The 18,578-nt window shown below is 40.1% G+C and overlaps 1 protein-coding gene across 1 annotated transcript; it reads left to right on the forward strand.

The window, feature by feature from the left end:
• Positions 1-550: 550 nt before the first annotated feature.
• Eif2s2 (eukaryotic translation initiation factor 2, subunit 2 beta, 38kDa) lies at positions 551-18,512 on the forward strand. The gene is made up of 9 exons (XM_005384835.2): positions 551-700; positions 6,036-6,213; positions 8,771-8,874; positions 11,976-12,111; positions 13,131-13,231; positions 13,677-13,825; positions 14,682-14,738; positions 17,356-17,441; positions 18,040-18,512. The coding sequence occupies exons 1-9, from the start codon at positions 686-688 to the stop codon at positions 18,213-18,215; spliced, it is 1,002 nt and encodes a 333-aa protein (XP_005384892.1). The 5' UTR covers positions 551-685; the 3' UTR covers positions 18,216-18,512.
• The last annotated feature ends 66 nt before the right edge of the window (positions 18,513-18,578 follow it).

The following is an 18,578-nucleotide window of genomic DNA, read 5'->3' on the forward strand; positions in this document are numbered from 1 at the left end:
GGAGGGAAGGAGAGAGGGAGGGAGGAAGGAAAGAGAGAGAGGGGCTGGGGATTTAGCTCAGCGGCAAAAGCGCCTGCCTGGCAAGCGCAAGGTCGTGAGTTCGGTTCCCAGTACCGGAGAAAAACCAAAAAAAAAAAAAAAAAAAAAAAAAAAAAAAAGAGAGAGAGAGACAGAGATACAGAGACAGAGAGACAGAGAGACGTAAAGGGACAGAAAGAAAGGGAAGGAAGGAAGGAAGAAAGAAAGAAAGAGAGAGAAGAAAGAGAGAAAGAGAAGAAAGAAAAAGAAAAAAGACAAAGGAAAAAAAAAAAAGCGAGCGAGCCGAACCTCGCGGGCAAAGGTTGCTACTACCTCGCGGACCTACGGACTTCGGGCTGCTGCCGCGCAGGCGCCCGCCTCTTCCGGTGAACTACAAGTTCCATCACGCCTGGCGTAGCGGCATGGCTCCGTAACTCGCGCCATAAGAAACGCGCAAGTTCGGTTCTTCCGCGCGCCTGCGCCTCAGCGAATTCTGCGCAGGCGCACTTTCAACGTTTGCGAGGAGGGCGGGGTGTCGTCCCCTTTCGCTGATGCAAGAGCCTAGTGCGGTGCTTGGAGTGGTATCTGGAGGAGCCGCGCTGACGCCGGGACCTGGAGCTGAGCCGTCTCACTTCCTACCGGTGCGGATCCCACGCGAACTGCAGCCATGTCCGGGGACGAGGTGAGGACCTGAGCTTGGCGCTGGGGCCGAGGGCCGAGGCCGGAAGCCGAACCCACCCTCGTGTGGGAAAGTGGGCCTGCGGCCTAGCGGCGGCCGCCGCCATGTGGGGCAGCCGGGCCTAGGCAGCCCGGGGCGGTAGAGCGGACGGGGACTCCGGCTCCGCACACTCGGCCGCACCCCGTTCTCTTCGGGGCGGCGGCGGGGTTGGCTTCCTCCCGCGGCCGGCGTTTCGGGGGAGCAGAGCACGCGCGGAGGCGGCCCCGGGGGTGCCTCCCCGGAGCGAGGTTGGGGTTGGCGACCCGCGTCCCTCCGGGTGGGCCCTGCCCCGCGCTCGCCCGCTGGGCGCCGCGGGAAGCCCGGGAGCCTCCGGCTCGGGCGAGCGTCCCGGCTAGAAACTTCGGCGGGCTGGTTTCCCGGCCCGTGTCCCACCCTTGTTCTCTTGCGCATCATTATTTTTTGAGACCGGGGGGTTCGGGAGTTAGGGCCTCCTCACACGCTTGCGCCCCGGAGAGGGACCAGCCTCCCCGGCAAGTTTCGGGCCGGAGTCCTCGGGCTTCCACTGGCGGGGCTCACGGCGACGGGGCGTCAGGGCTGCGGAGCTGACAGTTCCTCTCGTCGCGCCGGGATCGCCGCGAAGTTCCTCAAACACGTCCTCCTTCCCCGGCTCGCGCTTTGCCTTCTCCACGCCAAGTCGAACGGCTTAAAAATTAAATTGATGTGAATTGCTCTCAGTAGTGTACCTTAACATTGGAGGCAGAGTTCAGCCTGCAACCCACCAAAAAATAGCCTATCAGGAATTTAAAACTCCCTTGGCCTGTTAGGACCCTGGAGAGCAGGAGGAGTTCGAAGCTCTAGAGAGGTTGGCTTTTCGTGTAGGCCTGGAATGGTGCTTAGAATTTTCTCAAGCAGTGGGAAGGTTTGATTTGCAAGGTAAGGAATGGTCTAGAACAACAAGTACTGGTGAGTGAGCTAACAGTAAGTGAAGTGAAGACGTGAAAAGTATTTTTATGTAGTTCATGGAGGACTTTGAAGACCGAGTTTTAAATCTCAATTGATTTTTCACAACAACCCTGTAAAAACCCTGTCAGATAGTTCTTGTTATGTTCATTTTTGAGTTGAGCAAACTGAGGTTTACATTTTTGTAATGCCTGCGATCACATTCTTAAGAGGCTGTGCCGGTAGAATTCTAGGTCTGTTCAATATTGTCTCCATCTAGGTGAGTAGGAGGTTCCATCTTGCCTTAGAGAAAGAGGATGGAGGATGTAGATGGTTCTTTCTCAGAGGTCAAAGTAGATACTGCCCTAAGCTTTGGTATTACAAAAGTTTGAAGAGGCAGCGTTCACACTTGTTTTATTTCTACTCATTTCTCAAACTTTTTTATAACATTTAGCAAATACAGTACAGTATTTATTTATTGCAAGATTATGGGGTGTCCAGCTGTGGTTTCTATGGTAATGTGCTCAATGTGAAAGAGAGGAAAGAGTCAGCTTTAATGCAAGGTAGAAATTGTCTAGGTGCCACAGGAGAAATAAGGCCACCAATAATGATGGGAATAAAAGGGATCCTTTTTAGTAATGGAATGGGGTTTTGGAAGTGGAATGTGAATACTGTACATAATGAAGGATGAAAAGGTTTTTTGTCAAGAAGAGATAGTAGGCCGGTGGCTCATGCCTGTAATCCCAGCACTCGGGAGGCTGAGGCAGGAGGATCCTTTCGAGTTGGAGACCAGCCGGGGCTATAAAGTGAGCTCAAGGCCAGCCTGGACTGCATAGTGAGACCCTGTCTCAAAAAGACCAAAAAAAAAGAAAATAGAACCAGCTTTCTAGCAATGGACTTGGGAGGCCAGTAAAATATTTTGTAGTTTACCACTGAGTTCCAGTACACTTTACCAGTTTACTAGATTTACTAGTTTACCAATACAACCAGTTCGTTTTGTAGATAAGAAAATAGAGCCCAAGGAGTGCTCTAGTCAGTCATACAGCAAGTTTGTGGGCCTAGAAGCCTGCCCTTTTGTTTAACTCTTACCAGGTGGAAATTACCAGTAGAAGGAGGTCTGAAGCATGGGGTGTAGGTTCTGAGTTCATGTAGTACTGTTTTGTTTTGCTTTAGAGAGTCTCACTCTGTAGTTCAGGCTGGCCTTGAACTCACTATGTAGCCCAGATTGGCCTCATGATGCTCCTGCCTCAGCCTCCAGAGTGCTGGGATTATAGGCGTGCACCACCACACCCAGCTCATGTAGTGCAGTTGACTAAATAAGTATTTTTTTATGAAATCCCTGAACTTCTGGCTATCTTACAGACTTAAAAGGATGACTTATTTCTAGGGGCTTTTTGGAGTGGAAGTTATTCTGACTGGTAGCTAGGATACTTTAAAGAGCCTACTATTTAAAAAGTAGTTTGTTTTTTCTTCATAATTTTTTTCTTTAAATGACTTACTGATATATAATTGACATAAAACAAACTATACACTAAGCTATACCACTGGCCCACACATTCTTTTTAAACCTGGCAGTTAAGCCAGAAACTCAGAAGAGCATCACCATTTTTAGCCCAGGGGAACTATAATCTTTAAAGAGCAATACCTTAGAAATGTGAGTGCTACTTGGTAGGGAAAAATAAATCCCCTAATCTTCAGACATTCAGAATTTTTTACTTTTTAAATTTCCTATTTTAAAGCACTGGCAATATCTAAGATTTGCTTACTGCTAGGTTTCACATGGTGTCAGAACATTGATTTTCACAGAGTATAAGGCGTTTTTGTAAAAGAAGCTTTAATCTAAAAGAAAAAAGAAAGTTTTTGAGTAAAAACAATGTATATTATGTGAAGTTTACAAAACACAAAAGAGTACAAAGAGAAATCTCCCAGAATCCTATCACCCTCTTAGAATTTCACCAATGAAAAGAGGCACGGCCTCTTACAAAGTGGCCTCCTGGTGTGAGGTGTGATGGACGGGAAGAGGCAATTTGATGAAACACTTCAGGCTATTGACAGGGTAATTTCAGCAGGTATCCCTTTTTCTTGCCTTCTCCAATCCAGTATAAGAGGTTGAAAATGGAAACTTTATAAGCCTTACTATGGACTTTAGAAAAGAACAGCTCAGATAGTTCTGTAATTTTCATCGTCAGCAACTGTTTGCTTCTCAGATCCAAACTACTCTCATAAACAAAACATTTGGGATGTGGTCATCTGGTAATTTGAGTGTCAGATATGAAAGTCTTAAAAAGCCATGATTTTAGTTGAGACTGACATAGCTTTTAGCTTTGAGGAGTTCTATTCTGGAGTTCAGTTTCTGGTACCAAAGGAAAAAAAAAAGACCAGCCTGAATTACATAGCAAGACCCTGTCTTAAATAAATAGATAGATAGATAGATAGATAACTTTACCTATAGATCAAAATAAGAATTTTTCAGGAGTAAGGCTGTGAAGCTGTCCTCTGATGGTTTCAGGTTTTCTCCTTTCTTTGGTCTGTCTTGTTGAATAATAGTTAAGAGGCAGTTAATATTCCAGGGAACCTGATGCTTGAAAAAATACAATAAATGGATAGTAAGCCCTGCCAGAACCAAATTTAAAGTGCCTTGGAGTGCTGCCCTGTTGCCAAGTCTTTCCCTTTCAAGAATGAGGATGAACTGTAGCTCCCTCCCTGTAATAGTATGGTGACATAGGGCTCAGTAGTAGGTCAGCACTGTGTTGGGGGGGGTGGGCGTCCTCCTTCCTTCTGGCTCTCCTATGGAAGGGTTGTTTGTTTCCAAATTGGTGTTCTTCAGACCAGCAGCCTTTCAGAATTATTTATTTACAAACCAGACACTAAGGTAGGAGAGAATAACTTCAAAATGAGGCTATGTAAGAATTTCTAGAATACCATGCAAATACTTCTCTCTTAGGTGAGAATATAACTACCTTACCTTATTTCAGTCTATACTTTTGTTTCAGTTTAGCTTTGCTTCCTTAATGTACGTGGGACATAAAGAAATCTTCATTAGAATGACTTGAGTTTTTTTGAGCATTTCATGATGTGGCTGGAGAATCAAATATGCTTTATGAACTGTAAATATTTATATGAATTATAATTACATGAGCTTTATATTTATTTTATCCTTTAATCTTATTGGGTTTGGTTTTAGTAATCTTTTATAGTTTTACAGATGAGGCATAGGATAACACAGGTATGAGCAAGGGCTCCAGGCTTTTTTTTTTTTTTTGGTTTTTTGAGGCAGGGTCTTGCTGTGTAGTTCAGGCTGGCCTTGAATTCACTATGCAACCCCACCCCCAAGGCTGGCCTGGACTAGTCCTTTTAATTACTACACAGCTCACAGCAGATCAGTGAGCAAAACACTAAATTTAAGTCTGGTAAAATGTGGGCAAAGATTTTAAAGAAGCTCAGGAATAAAATACTTGGGATCTGAATCCAATTCTGTTTGATTTAGAGACTTTACTCTTTCTACTGGGGGTAGTGGTGCATGCCTGCAATCCCAGTACTCTAGAGGCTGATGCAGGAGGATCATTGTGAGTTTGAGGCCAACCTGGACTATGTAGGAAGTTTAAGACCAGCCTGAACTACATAGCAACACCCTGCTCAAAAAACAACAAAAAAGCCTTTACTCTTTCTGCTGTATCAAGTGTCTGCTTGGTAAGTTTAAACTCTTAGTCTAAAATACCTGTTTGTTTTCAAGTGGTCAGTGCAAAACAGTCTACAATTAGAAATTATTTTTTCTCTTACTCTATTGTGGACATTTAGATAAAACAGCCTGAGAACTTTTCACATCCCACAATCAAAGAACAGTAAAAGTTTCTGTAGAAATTTCTTTTTAAGTAGAGATTTACTGCATGAAAGGATTTCCTGAAAGGTTAAAATTTGTCTGAACTTTAGAATAAAATTTTTAAAATATCAGATCAAGTACCAGTTCTCCTTGTGGGCAACCTGGTTTTACCAAACTTGAATAAAATGTTTATAACCTGCCCTGGTGTTTGTTATCCAAGAAGTGAGAGTTGTAACATAGGTTGTTGCTGAGGTTCTGTACTTCCCTGAATTCCATGTTTCGTTCATAATGTCCAAATTTGCTTATGGAACTAAAAGTGATGCTGTATCTTACTGTACCTTACACACTGAGAAGAATGTGCACATGTTCTGACACTCCCCCCACAACACCCCATGTTTAATAATAAAAGGAATGTCAACAGTGGATACTTTTATTTTTTATTTTGGTAAAATTCTTTTTGGCATTTTAATCCATCAAATACTCTTTAAGAGTATGCCTTGAGGATAAAGCATATTTGGAATATGAGCATTATTAAGAACAATCATTTGGTCTCTTTTTCTTCTTTACTGTCTTAAATAGATGATTTTTGATCCTACTATGAGCAAGAAGAAAAAGAAGAAGAAGAAGCCCTTTATGTTAGATGAGGAAGGAGATGCCCAGACCGAAGAAACCCAGCCTTCAGAAACAAAAGAAGTGGAGCCAGAACCAACTGAAGATAAAGATGTGGAAGCCGATGAAGAGGACAGTAGGAAGAAAGGTGAGTGGTTAAGGTCAGAGTCACTATTATCCTGGGAGCCTAGGTTCCTTCAGTGGTTTGGATTCTGTGCATACGTAGGCATTTCAGCCTGTGGAGACCATTAGCAGTGTGTGTGCTCTGGATCTTGCCAGATTTCTGATACATTTGATGCAGGAAGATTCCCACTGAATTCACAAGTTGCAGACATGGCAAAACCTCATCATTTCAAGGCTGATTTTCCAGTCTAACCTGTCAGGTCTCTTCTCCAACTTTAATAGTAGTTGTCTTTGAGATTAGACATAACGAAATAGGACCCAAGATAAGCAGGTTTCTTGGGATTTTTGGTTTTTGTTTTTGTCTTAGCAACTCTGAAAATGTATATGAGAGATTAATATCATAGCCTAAAATGTTTGGAACTAGGCCCCAGCTTTTTTACTTACGTTAGTGCTTTAACATAGGCACAGTTTGACTAAGAGTTTGTAAATGATTCTAAACATAATTTGTATTAAATGTAAAACTGTTGGGATAGGACTAACATTCATTGACCAAATAACCATGTTAATTTCTTGTACATTTTTGAAAGAAACTTGTAAAATAAATCATTTCATTTGTAATAAGATAAAATGAGCCAGGTGTGATGGCATGTGCCTATAATCCTAGCTACACTGGAGGCTGAGGCAAGAGGATAGCAAGTTCAAGGCTGCCTTGGGCAACTTAGCTAGATATTGCCGCAAACTAAAATTTAAAAAGGGCTGAGGATGTTGCTTAGTGATAGAGCACTTACCTAGCATGAGTGAGACACTGGATTCAGTCCAAGTACCACAAAAAAAAGGGAAAAAAAGGATAAAGTGAATTCACGAGTAGCTCCTTGAGAAACTTTGTAGCAGAGGGATCCTAAAGTATTAGTATACAACATGGCAAAGCAAATGAAAAACTTAGTGAGCAGAACCCATTATTACTCCTTCATAATAGATAGTTTCACTGATTTTTTTTTTTACACAGGTTATGATCAAAATATACTGTACATGTTAAATTTTTTAAACTCATTACAGTGAAACACGTTGCCATTAATTGTCAAAATACTTCCCCTCACTTACCCACTTGCTGAAGCAGTTCTGGAAGTCTTTTGTAAATGTCTTTATAAGGTGTGGTAAAAAATATGGTGAATGCTGCTGCCGAGTGATAGCCAACTGAAAAGGAGGCTTGTAAAAACATTATTGTGTGTCCTCATCCACCTTATTGCCTGGATCTGGTACCATGCAACTTCTGGTTCTTCCCGAAAGTCAAAATGGCCGTGAAAGTGAACATTTTGTATCTATTTGGGACATTGAGGCAGCCACAGCAGCACAACTAAAGACATTCATGAAAGACGTGCAGAACTACTTCAGAAAGTGACAAGAAGAATGGGTATGTTCAAAGTGAGAGGGAGTATTTTGAGGGGGATTAATGGCAGTGTGTCTTTTACTATAATTTCAAAAAAGCATTCACTGTATTTTTCAGTCACGCTAGCAACTTTATTTAAATGAATATGACATAATTTATATGATCCTTTTGATAACTGATTCAGTAAAGTACTGAGCCTGGCACCAGTATGGAGTTGAACAAGGCTTATCCAATTAATATCTAGAAGGGAGATGGACAGGCAAGGTAGTAGCAATTGGGTGATCAGAACACATTATCTGAGTGTCCTGAGGACATCTCACTTAGTTACAGTGGTACCTTTGTTTGTGAACTTAAATCTTTCCACAATTCTGGTCACAGATGAAATTGGAAAGAACTGAATCAAATTTCCTTATAAAGTCAACATCAAACCTAACCATTGAATTTGATTTAGTTCTTGTCCAGTGTGCTTTGGGACCAGAATTATGGAGAGAACTAAGTTTGTGAATGGAGGTACCACCGCATAAGCTTATGGAAGGTTTCTTTTTGGAAGTAACTTCTAACCAAGATCTGTGAGTTGGTGGTTAAGAGCTGTGTGAGAAGGTCTACAGGAAGGCTTGGAGATGAGAGACTATATGCCCTTTGCACTGCGAATTAGAGGAGGGGTTCAGGAGGATTGGAGCCAAGAATTGAGGTCTGGGGATTAGAAGGCAGTGGTAGGCAGAGGAAGTGAACTGATAAAGCTGGGGAATCTTGGAATTGAGCTCTGTCTTTGTCTTGGAAACAAAAAGAAATGGTAGGGTCAGATTACTAAATAAACTCAACATGGTCCTCTAACCAGACTTTTCTAGAAAGCTTTGAGTTGATCTGTCAGTGTTTTCAGATCTGTAACCTTTGGTGTGGAAGGGTTACTATACTAATACCTGATCTCTTTTCTGGTGACTTTATTTATTTATTGACTGATTGATTGATTGATTGACAGAGTCTCTCTATGCAGTTCAGACTGGCCTTGAGCTCACTTTGTGGCCTAGGCTGGTCTCAAATTCGCAACAGTCCTCCTGCCTCAGCCTCCTGAGTGCTGGGATTACAGGCGTGCACCACCAAGCCCGGCTTCTGGTGACTTAATAGCTATCCCATAATTGATTCTTTGCTTTCTGCTAGATGTTGATAACTGATAATCCTCAATTGGTCTTTTTAGATGCTTCTGATGACCTAGATGACTTGAATTTCTTTAATCAAAAGAAAAAGAAGAAAAAAGCAAAAAAGATATTTGATATTGATGAAACGGAAGAGGGTATAAAGGTAGTATTGCTTTCTTGTTGAAGGTAAAATTTGACCTCTTGAAATGTTGTGAATAGCTGTTTCCGCCTTTGTCTCATATCTTAGTACCTTTGCTTTTTTATTTTTAAGCACTTGAATCACCACTATTAAGATCGTTTTCTTTGGTGTGTATCTGACTAGTTATCTGAATGTAAATATAGATCTTACATATTATTTGCTACTGAGATGGTCACAAAATGCCTACTGCCCTTAACTGTACTGAGATTGTTTGGCTGAGAGGAGAGATTTCTGTAAATGAGACATCTTAGGTAACAGTGTGAGACTTTGGGTAGCATCAAAGAATGAACCCCACCCAGCCTGTGGTGGTTGGTAGCTGATGACAATGTAGCCAGTAGGTAAACCAAAACACTTAGGCTAGTTCAGATGAGACCCTGTCATTATCTTGCACTGCATTGGTTTCCAAAATAGCTACTTCAAAATTCTTTTGAATAGGAAGTAAATAGTATAGGTGGTAGGTGAATAGGAGGGTGGATGGATGAAGGAACAGGGAACTAAAAGTGATCTTGCCCTCCCAACAGCTGCCATCTTAAATACCCTATGTAGGAATCACAACAGAGCTCACACATCTATAAAACCTAGCATATAGCTGGGTGGAGAGAGAGAGAGAGAGAGTGTGTGTGTGTGTGTGTGCACACGTGTGTGCGCACGCGTCACAAGAGAAAGAACTGGGACATACACCAAGCATCCCATTTTACACCTTCTGAAAATTCTCTTTGGTAACTACTTTATTGCTCAAACTCAAGTTGGTAAGGAGTAGCCATATGTAGCAATAATTTTTACATTGAATTTTGGAAACAATATCATTTTGATGACAGTTCAACAAGTGCATATGGATGATTGTAGTAAGTTAGGGATTGTGTACTAATTGCTGTCTTAATAATTAAGATTTTTCCTGTTTTTAGAGATATTTTAGTTCAGGGATAATGTAGAATCCTTTAGAACAAAATGATTTAATCTTTTCTCTCCCTGTTTGGGTATTCTCTTCTGTTATTGTAGAGAAATTTAGAAAGTAGTGCTCAGACACTCTGAACCAGTAGTGTTTAAACATCCTGGATAACAAAGTGACACATTAGAGATATGCCATAGGAATTAACAAAGGATTTGTTGGTTGATTCTTCTAGTAGCTTCTGTCCTGAAGAATCACTGATAAGTTCCATTTTTATTTAAGTGTATGGATACTTTTTGCTCTTGCTGCTGAAGTCATAGTGTAAGAGTATACTACAAGTATCCTAGTTATAGGCAGGGCAAGGGCATCAACTAAAATGTTTGAAGGTCTAGGATTGCTGTCCCATCTGGATTTTCTGACCATTACAGGGCTTTTGAACCACCTTGAAAAATACTTTTTGCTATTCTCTGTCTTTCTTTGTATTTCGCCCTTAGTTTGGATGTAAGTCTTACTGGGATAAAATAGATAGTAAGAGTGTAGGAGTAGGAACTGGCTGGTGTGTGCCAATTTATGTTCGGCACTGGTAAGTTTCTCTTTTCCTGGCTAAAGAATAGGTCAATATCTGGTTTCCATTTTGTATGGTATCTTAACTAATACAATGGGCTGATCAGTGGGCTGCCACCAAGACTACATAGCTAGATTTGAATGAGTTTGATCTATTCCTATCTGTGCTAGCTTTTTTGCTAGTAACATTATTGAAATTACTATAGCCATTGTCACAGTAGTTCAGGGTATAGGCACACAAAATGTAGCTATCAGTTGGTAATTTTGACAGTATGCTTGGGACAAGGAGCTTGCTAAACTAGCTAATGAGAAGAGGGAGAAATTAGAGGGCTGGAACTGACTGGCTTTTTCTGCTCGTCTGGGGTGTTTGTGACTTACAGGGCTTTATATGTCCTATTTATATTTGTGTCAATAGCAGCTAATCTGAAGGTCAGGTATACCATGTCTATACCTATTCATGTGACCCTAATTCTCCACGGACTGTGCCTTAAATGCTTTCATGATATCATCTAATGAAATGATGCTCAAAGATCTCTCCATAGTCTGGTGCCAAGCCTAGATGGTATAATAAAACAAATAAATATTTGGTCCTTGCCCTGGTTCATGGCACACAGCTACGGAAATCCTTGTGATCTTTCAATAATAGTGATTTTTGTGTACTAAGAAGCTTTGCAATTGGGAGGCCCCTTAAATGCTTAAAGGTGGGGTGGGTCACCGTGAATACCAAGCCATGATTAGAGGTGGAACTTTGTATAACTTCTTGCTACCTTGGGGATTAGAGGTTCTGGTAATGGAGTTCATTTGCTAGTGGCCTATAATTTCATTGGTCATACCTTTGTAAGTGAAACACGAAAATGATGGAATTCAGATAGTTTCCAAGTTGGTGATTTCATTGAGGTGCTGAGATGATAGCACAGCTAAAGACAGACACAGCTGCCTTCCTCAACACACTCCCAGCTCCCCACCCTCCGTACTTTGTCCTGTGCATCCCTTTCTTGCTGTCCCTGGGTTCTCTGAGTCATTTCAGCAAACACTGAATTGGGGGACAGGGCTCCAAAGTTGTAGCCAAGACATACAAAAATTTAATACTTAATACTGGCGGCTGAGGTGAGAGCCTCTAAACTATGAAACTGAGCCTTTATGCATAGAGTCTGACAGTTCCAGGTAGTGTCAGAATTGAATTGGAGGACATCTACCTATTATTGAAGAATTGGAGAATGCTGTGGAAAACACCTCATACATGGTGTCAGGAGAAAACCCTCGCACTGGCTTAATCATATTTACTTAGAAACTTGTTTAAGAATCTTATAAAATTTCCCAAAGTGATTCTAATAGTAGTCTGGTTTGGAAATACGGATAATAATTATAAAATCCCAAGCTTGAAGAATAACAAGGGATAAAAGAGGGGAAAGGTCCTACAAAAATACCCCAAGGATTTCACAATTTAAATGGCAGAATTTCAGCCATTTTGGCTCACCTAGAAGAGGCATTGTTTATCCGTAACTTTTAACATTGAATATTTGGTTTTCCCCCCTAAAATAATGAGCCCATCCCATTTTAAAAACAATAGTCCCAGTATCAAAATGCTGAGAACTATCTTGATTTTTTTTAGGATCTTAAGATTGAAAGTGACATCCAAGAGCCAGCTGAACCAGAGGATGACCTTGATATTATGCTTGGCAATAAAAAGAAAAAAAAGAAGAATGTCAAGTTCCCAGATGAGGATGAAATACTAGAAAAAGACGAAGGTAGTACTGGGGGCTCAGCATCTTGTTTCTAGGTTACTTAACCCTTGATTGGGGTTCAGGGGGTTTTTTAAACATTTTTTTTTTCTGCCCCTTATCTCTATACATAATAATAAAAGGTGAAATAAATATTTCTTGATAATGGTAGTCAAAGCTTAATTTTTTTTTTCAAAGCTTAATGCTTAAAAAAATTGTTTTTGATACAGGGTCTCGCTCTGTAGTTCAAACTAGCCTTGAACTCAGTGTGGGGGCCAGGGATATAGCTTGGTGGCACAGGTGCCTGCCTGGCAAGTGCAAGGTCCTGAGTTTGATTCCTGGTACCACACACACACACACAAAAGAACTCACTATGTAGCCCAGGTTGGCCTTGAACTCTCCTGTGATCCTCCTGCCTCAACCTCCCCTGGGTATTACAGGCATGCACCACCACACCCAGCCTGACAGATAGGTTTTTAAAGATGTGGAAATTTCTTAAGGGTTTCAAGATAGTACTCTTTCCTGTGATGAAGATAATATGTTATTTTAATGTATTGGGATTTGCGTATTATATTACATTAAATAATCACATTAAGATTAATGCATTATTTTACCTTGTGTTTGTTAAATCAAGAAATATGTCAGAGCTGGCGTGGTGACATAAGTCTGTGACTATAATCCCAGGACATGAAAGGCTGAGGCAAAAAAATCAAGGCTGCCTGGGCTATATAGCAAGTGTAAGGCCAGCCTGGATTACATAGAAAGATCCCATCTTAAAAAAAAAAAAAAAAAAAGATAAAGAACCAGAATATTTTGTTGTGTTTGTATGATCATGAGTGTCACTATTAGGAGCCAAAACACCCCTGTCTTTCTTTAAGGAAAATAGGGTTGTTTGTGAGACTTGGGCCCTTTACATTCAAGGCTGTTGTGAATGCCATTCTGCAAAGGAAAACAAGTATCTTTAAAGCTTTCATTTCTGTAGCAGTCCCCACCCCGCTACTGTATGAGGCCCCTCCCCTTATTCTTACAGTCTTTGTTATTTGTAGCTTTAGAAGATGAAGATAGCAAAAAAGATGATGGTATTTCATTCAGTAACCAGACAGGCCCTGCCTGGGCAGGCTCAGAGAGAGACTACACATATGAAGAGGTAAGATAAATTCTGCTGTGAAAAGTCACCAGACTATAACCGGGCCCAGAGGAAAGCAAGATAAAATGTTCTCTAAATTTTGAGGGCAATTGAGATGCAGATTGATGGTGAAACAGATGCAGAGGGGCCATGATAGTCTGGAGTTTGCTTGTTTGGGCTTTGTTAAATCTTTTCCATGTTTCATATACTTTTCTTAAAAATAGCAGAATTGGTGCGGGTTCATTCATTAATTTAACTTGGAACAAAGAGTCACTGAGCATCCATAATGAGCTAGATCCTGGTTAGTGATGAGTTCCTACCTTCATGCAATTTCAGAACATGTAATGATGCATGTATATATTTAGTAAAAAGTGAAATACAGTGCATTAAAGCAAAGTGATTCAAATGGTAATGTTATCTTCTTGGTATACTAAGAATGTGTTTGCATACCACATTATCCCTATAGCTACTGAATCGAGTATTCAACATCATGAGGGAGAAGAATCCAGATATGGTTGCAGGAGAGAAAAGAAAATTTGTTATGAAACCTCCACAGGTCGTCCGAGTAGGAACCAAGAAAACTTCTTTTGTCAACTTTACAGATATCTGTAAACTGTAAGTTGGTCAGTGGACATCACTCTGCATTCCAAATACCAGATTCTCAGTGGAATTTTAAGGATGTCATTACTGGACTTCATTGCAGATGGAAGTACAAGTGTAGGGTGTAGGTTTGGGTTTAGTTCTGTCAGTTCTTTTGATTCACAGGTCTTAGGCTCATTTTGTCACAGTATCAAAAGATGAGCAGATCAGCTCATACTGACCCACAAGAGTGAATCCTACTTGCTTTCATTACTTACAGGCATTACTTAAAGTATCTTAAATTGTTGTTTTTTTTCTGATGACAGTACTAATACATGCTCATTAGAAAAACTAAGGAAGATGAAAAATATAAAATCTACCATTAAAAGAAGCTATTGTGCTACCGTTGAAATACTATTTTTTCCATTTTAAAAAGATGAATGATTTTTAATAGGAAGTAGAGAGTAGCATAATAAACATCCCAATACCCATTACTTAGGCTTGATGTGTATTTACTTTTTGACACATTTACTTCCACTCTCCTAAAAAGAGTTATACAGTTAAGGTCACCTTTGTGTCTTTTTGAGCTCTCTTTTTTTCCCCCTTCTCAAAGGAAGATACTGTCCTCTAAAGTTGGTATTTACTTTTCCCATCTATGTTTTTAGGTACTTATTCATACATATTGTGTTTACAGATAGAAAGTAATACTGCTTATAAGCACTGAAATATACATAGTATTAACCCAAAGCTTAAGTGAACTGTGCACTGAAATTCACTGAATAGCAGAGTATTCATAGATTGAAATGATGAACAAGATGTTTTTTTAGAAATTTGGTCAGATTTTCTTTCATATGAAAGTTAAAACTTACTCATAGTTGTGTTTTCTTTTTAGATTACATCGTCAGCCCAAACATCTCCTTGCGTTTTTATTGGCAGAATTGGGTACAAGGTGAGAAACTGTTAGCATTTATGTATAGTAAGAAATAGTGGACATTTTCTAAGAAGCTCTCTTAATTTGACAAGGATATATAACATGCTCAGAATAAACGTTGACCTGAAAATGAGTAGAACCGGTACTGCCATGTTACTAGAGTTTCCTATCATTAATTGGGACTCTTGAGTATTTTTGTGGAGCAAATATTAGATTTCTGAGGAATTCATTTTCTTAAGTCAGAATTTTTTTCTAAATTGATAAGAAGCTATTGAAGAAATACATCTTTTAAGTTAATGAGTGGAATAAGAGTAACCATTGAAACAAAGATTCAAGATTAAATAACCACTTCCCTGTCTTCAGGCTTACCTTTTGAAGGCATTGAGCCAGTCCACCTCCCTTCAAGAAGGCCAGGATCTTACGGAGTTCAGGCTGAGGAGTTTGACTACAATAGGCAGGAAGCTAAATGTCCCTTTAAAAATGTTAATATGGGCTTAGGTCATAGTAATGACAACACATATTAAGCACTTGTATGCTGGTCATTGTTTCAACTGCTATTTTGGTATTACCACAATCTTTACAACAGGCTATGAAGCTGAACAAACTATCCTCAGATTTGGAAACAGGTTTAGTGAAGTTGTAAGTCACATGGCTAGTTAGTGGCACAGTCAATATTCAAAGTTGGGGCTGGGGATTTAGCTCAGCAGCAGAGCACTTGCCTGGCAAGCGCAAGGTCGTGAGTTCGATTCTTGGTACTGGGGGCGGGGGGAAATTCAAAGTTAAGTATACCTCCCTGGAGCTTGAGCTCTTAAAAGGCTTAATACCTCTGCCTTACCAGCAGTACAAAGATAAAGTGTTCTGTGCTTTTCCTATACTCTTAAAACTCAGCAGTTGGAATTTGCTGTATTTTTGTGGTGTCAAGAAGTATATTTGACCATGATGGATAAGTAAGCCCTGTTGTAGAATTGTGGGGTACTTTTTTTCTTTTTTCTATTTTTGACACGGTCTTACTGTGTAGTTAATACTATCCTTCAGCTTACTGTATAACCCAGGTTGGCCTCAAATTCACAGTGATCCTCCTGCCTCAGCCTTCCAAGTGCTGGGCTTACAGGCATGCAGTACCATGCCCAGCTAGAATTGTGGTCTTTAACATAAATTTGTTAAAATCATTTAACACTGTCTTGTCTCCCTTTCAGAATAAGCACAATGTTTACAGAAGTGTGGATAAATCATAAGTTTGACCAGTGAACTTTAGTCAATACATTAAATATTTTAGGATTTTGAGAAGATTGCACTTATTTTTATCATGAATACAGAATTTCCTACATCAGAATCATGGTAGCCTGGAGATAAAGGATTGTAGGCCACAGGATGGTATTAAATCCTTCTAGTTAAAGGAAAACTACAAGAGAGGTTACAGATGTGTTTTACAATAGAACACCGAACAGATTTACCTGTCTTTCCTTCTTTTACTTTATGATTTGTAATTTTTAGCAAACGATGTTTAGCACAGAGTCTTGCCTTCTCAAGAGTGCTTGTCAGCTGGGCATGGTGGCACATGCCTGTAATGCCAGCACTCAGGAGGCTGAGACAGGAAAATCGCTGCAAGACCAACCTGGGTTACATAGTCAGTTCAAGGCCAGCCTGAACTGCATAGCAAGATCCTGTCTCAAAAAATAAAATAAAAAGAAAGTGCTTATCAAAAACTTTTAATTAAGGTTATTATTAACTGTCATTGAATTTATGGCCTGTGATTTCAGCTATACATTTTTTGTTAGTTTTTTTTTGAGAAATAATTCACATATTAAAAGCCTGTAATTCAGTGTTTGATATGTTCACGTTAAAATTAGTATGTACAACCATTTCCATAAATGTTTTAATACATTTTCAGATGTACTTTTAAGTATGACTGAATCAAAAACGTTTTTTGTTTTCGCAATGGGGTATTGCTGTGTTGTGTATGCTGATCCTGACCTCCTGGGCTCAGGTGATACTCCTGCCTGTACCCAGCTTAGACTCTTTCAAAGATGCACAGAACTCTTTCCTTTTGTATTTTTATACGTATGGCTCCCTCACTTGATTTGCATGATTATGCATTCAGTAAGTTTGTTTTCTTTTGTTGGGTAAATGGGCTGTCACACAGTTAAGGAATCAATTTGTTTTACTTAAAATCAGGTATGAGTCTGATTGTTGTCACTGGCAATATAATTGGTTGAAATTGGATTTAACGTTAGGAACTTTAGGTAGGTCATCAGATTTAACAACTTAATTAAAAATAAATTTTAAAGCTGGGTTGGTGGTAGAGATCTCTGATCCCAGCACTCTGGGAAGCTGGGGAAGGGGGTTAGGGAAGAAGGGGTTTTTTGCAAATTCAACCCCAGTCTGGTCAATTTGGTAATTTAGTGAGACCCTGTATCAGAGTAATAAATGAAAAAGGACTTGGGATATAGCTTAGTGCAGAAATGTTGGGTTCAATCCCCAGTACCGCCAAAGAGAGAGATCAGATAGTATGGCAGACTGATTGTAGAACTTACCTTACATCACTGAATAAACTTTAAAATCATTAAATGTAAAGGTGCTGGAATTGTATTCCTTTAGAAAAAAATAATAGCAGCATTTTTGTTTTCTTTCATAGTGGTTCTATAGATGGCAATAACCAACTTGTTATCAAAGGAAGATTCCAACAGAAACAGATAGAAAATGTCTTAAGAAGATATATCAGTAAGTATATATCAGCAGTGTTTTGGGGAGAGCCATTTGTTTATGAGCCTGAGAAAACATTAAAATGATTGGGGGAAATAATAGTGAAGGGTAGGATTAGTGATGCAGGGAAAGGGACTTGGATTTCCTGGAAGGCCCAGCTGATTGAGCCTGCTGGTTGTTTCTAAGGCTGAAGGCCAAGTCAGAGAAATCTGCCTGTGATTCAGGTGTGGTCCGGCCCCCTTTTATTATCATACTAGTCACTTAAAATTGGCATTTTGTATTTGTTCCCACCTGGGTAGACTAGTTAAGTTCCCTTTGAGTGGCTCGCTTGTCAGTAGAACTAAGGATAGGCACCTAGCAAGCTTCCCTTTATCCTGGGGCATTTGGAGGCCTTTTTTAAAAACTCACTTTTTAGTGCCTAAGTATTGTAGCAGCGAGCTTGTGTTTTCTTACTCTTAAGAGTATCTAGGTTTAGCTAAGCTTCCCTGTTCCAGGTGTCCAAGTGAACTGTCTTCTGAGCCTGGGTATATAAGAATTCAGTGGAGATACATTTCAAAGGGTAGAAATCTCTGCCTCATTGTGGCTACCGGGTAATACTTTGTTGCTTTTCTTACAGAGGAATATGTCACTTGTCACACATGCCGATCACCAGACACAATTCTGCAGAAGGACACCCGGCTGTATTTCTTACAGTGTGAAACTTGTCATTCTCGATGCTCTGTTGCCAGTATCAAAACTGGCTTCCAGGCTGTCACAGGCAAGCGAGCACAGCTCCGTGCCAAAGCTAACTAATTTGTTAATCACCACTGATTTTGCAAAGCGTGTTCTGAGGAATTGGCTGGACAGGTTTGCCGTCAGAGTGGATATATCATTGTATTAAACACAAGATAGAAAAGCTGCCAAGTTCTTTGGCCAGTGGTTGGTTGATCTGAAATCCTTGCCGATGCTCAAACTGTTGACATACTTATTGCCTACTTTAACAACTGTCAGAGAAACATGATGGGGTAAGGAGGTGCTTTTTTAAAATCGTTCATAGACTTCTGTAAAATGCAAGATAAATTAAAGTTATTATAACAGTGATTCTTCCAATTTGGTTTGTCCTTCAGTTTTCTTTTTTGTAAAAAATGAGCTTAGTGAATTCAGCACCAAGCAGGT

The sequence above is a fragment of the Chinchilla lanigera genome, unplaced genomic scaffold, assembly GCF_000276665.1.
Source record: "Chinchilla lanigera isolate Chin_1 unplaced genomic scaffold, ChiLan1.0 scaffold00021, whole genome shotgun sequence".
NCBI classification, from domain to species: domain Eukaryota; kingdom Metazoa; phylum Chordata; class Mammalia; order Rodentia; family Chinchillidae; genus Chinchilla; species Chinchilla lanigera.

What these genes read in the sequence shown, in the direction of transcription:
- Eif2s2 (XM_005384835.2), top strand. An exon ending in AGAGGACAGTAGGAAGAAAG is followed by an intron (nt 6,214 to 8,770) that starts GTGAGTGGTTAA and finishes TGGTCTTTTTAG; the next exon opens with ATGCTTCTGATGACCTAGAT. An exon ending in TTGGCAGAATTGGGTACAAG is followed by an intron (nt 14,739 to 17,355) that starts GTGAGAAACTGT and finishes TTTCTTTCATAG; the next exon opens with TGGTTCTATAGATGGCAATA.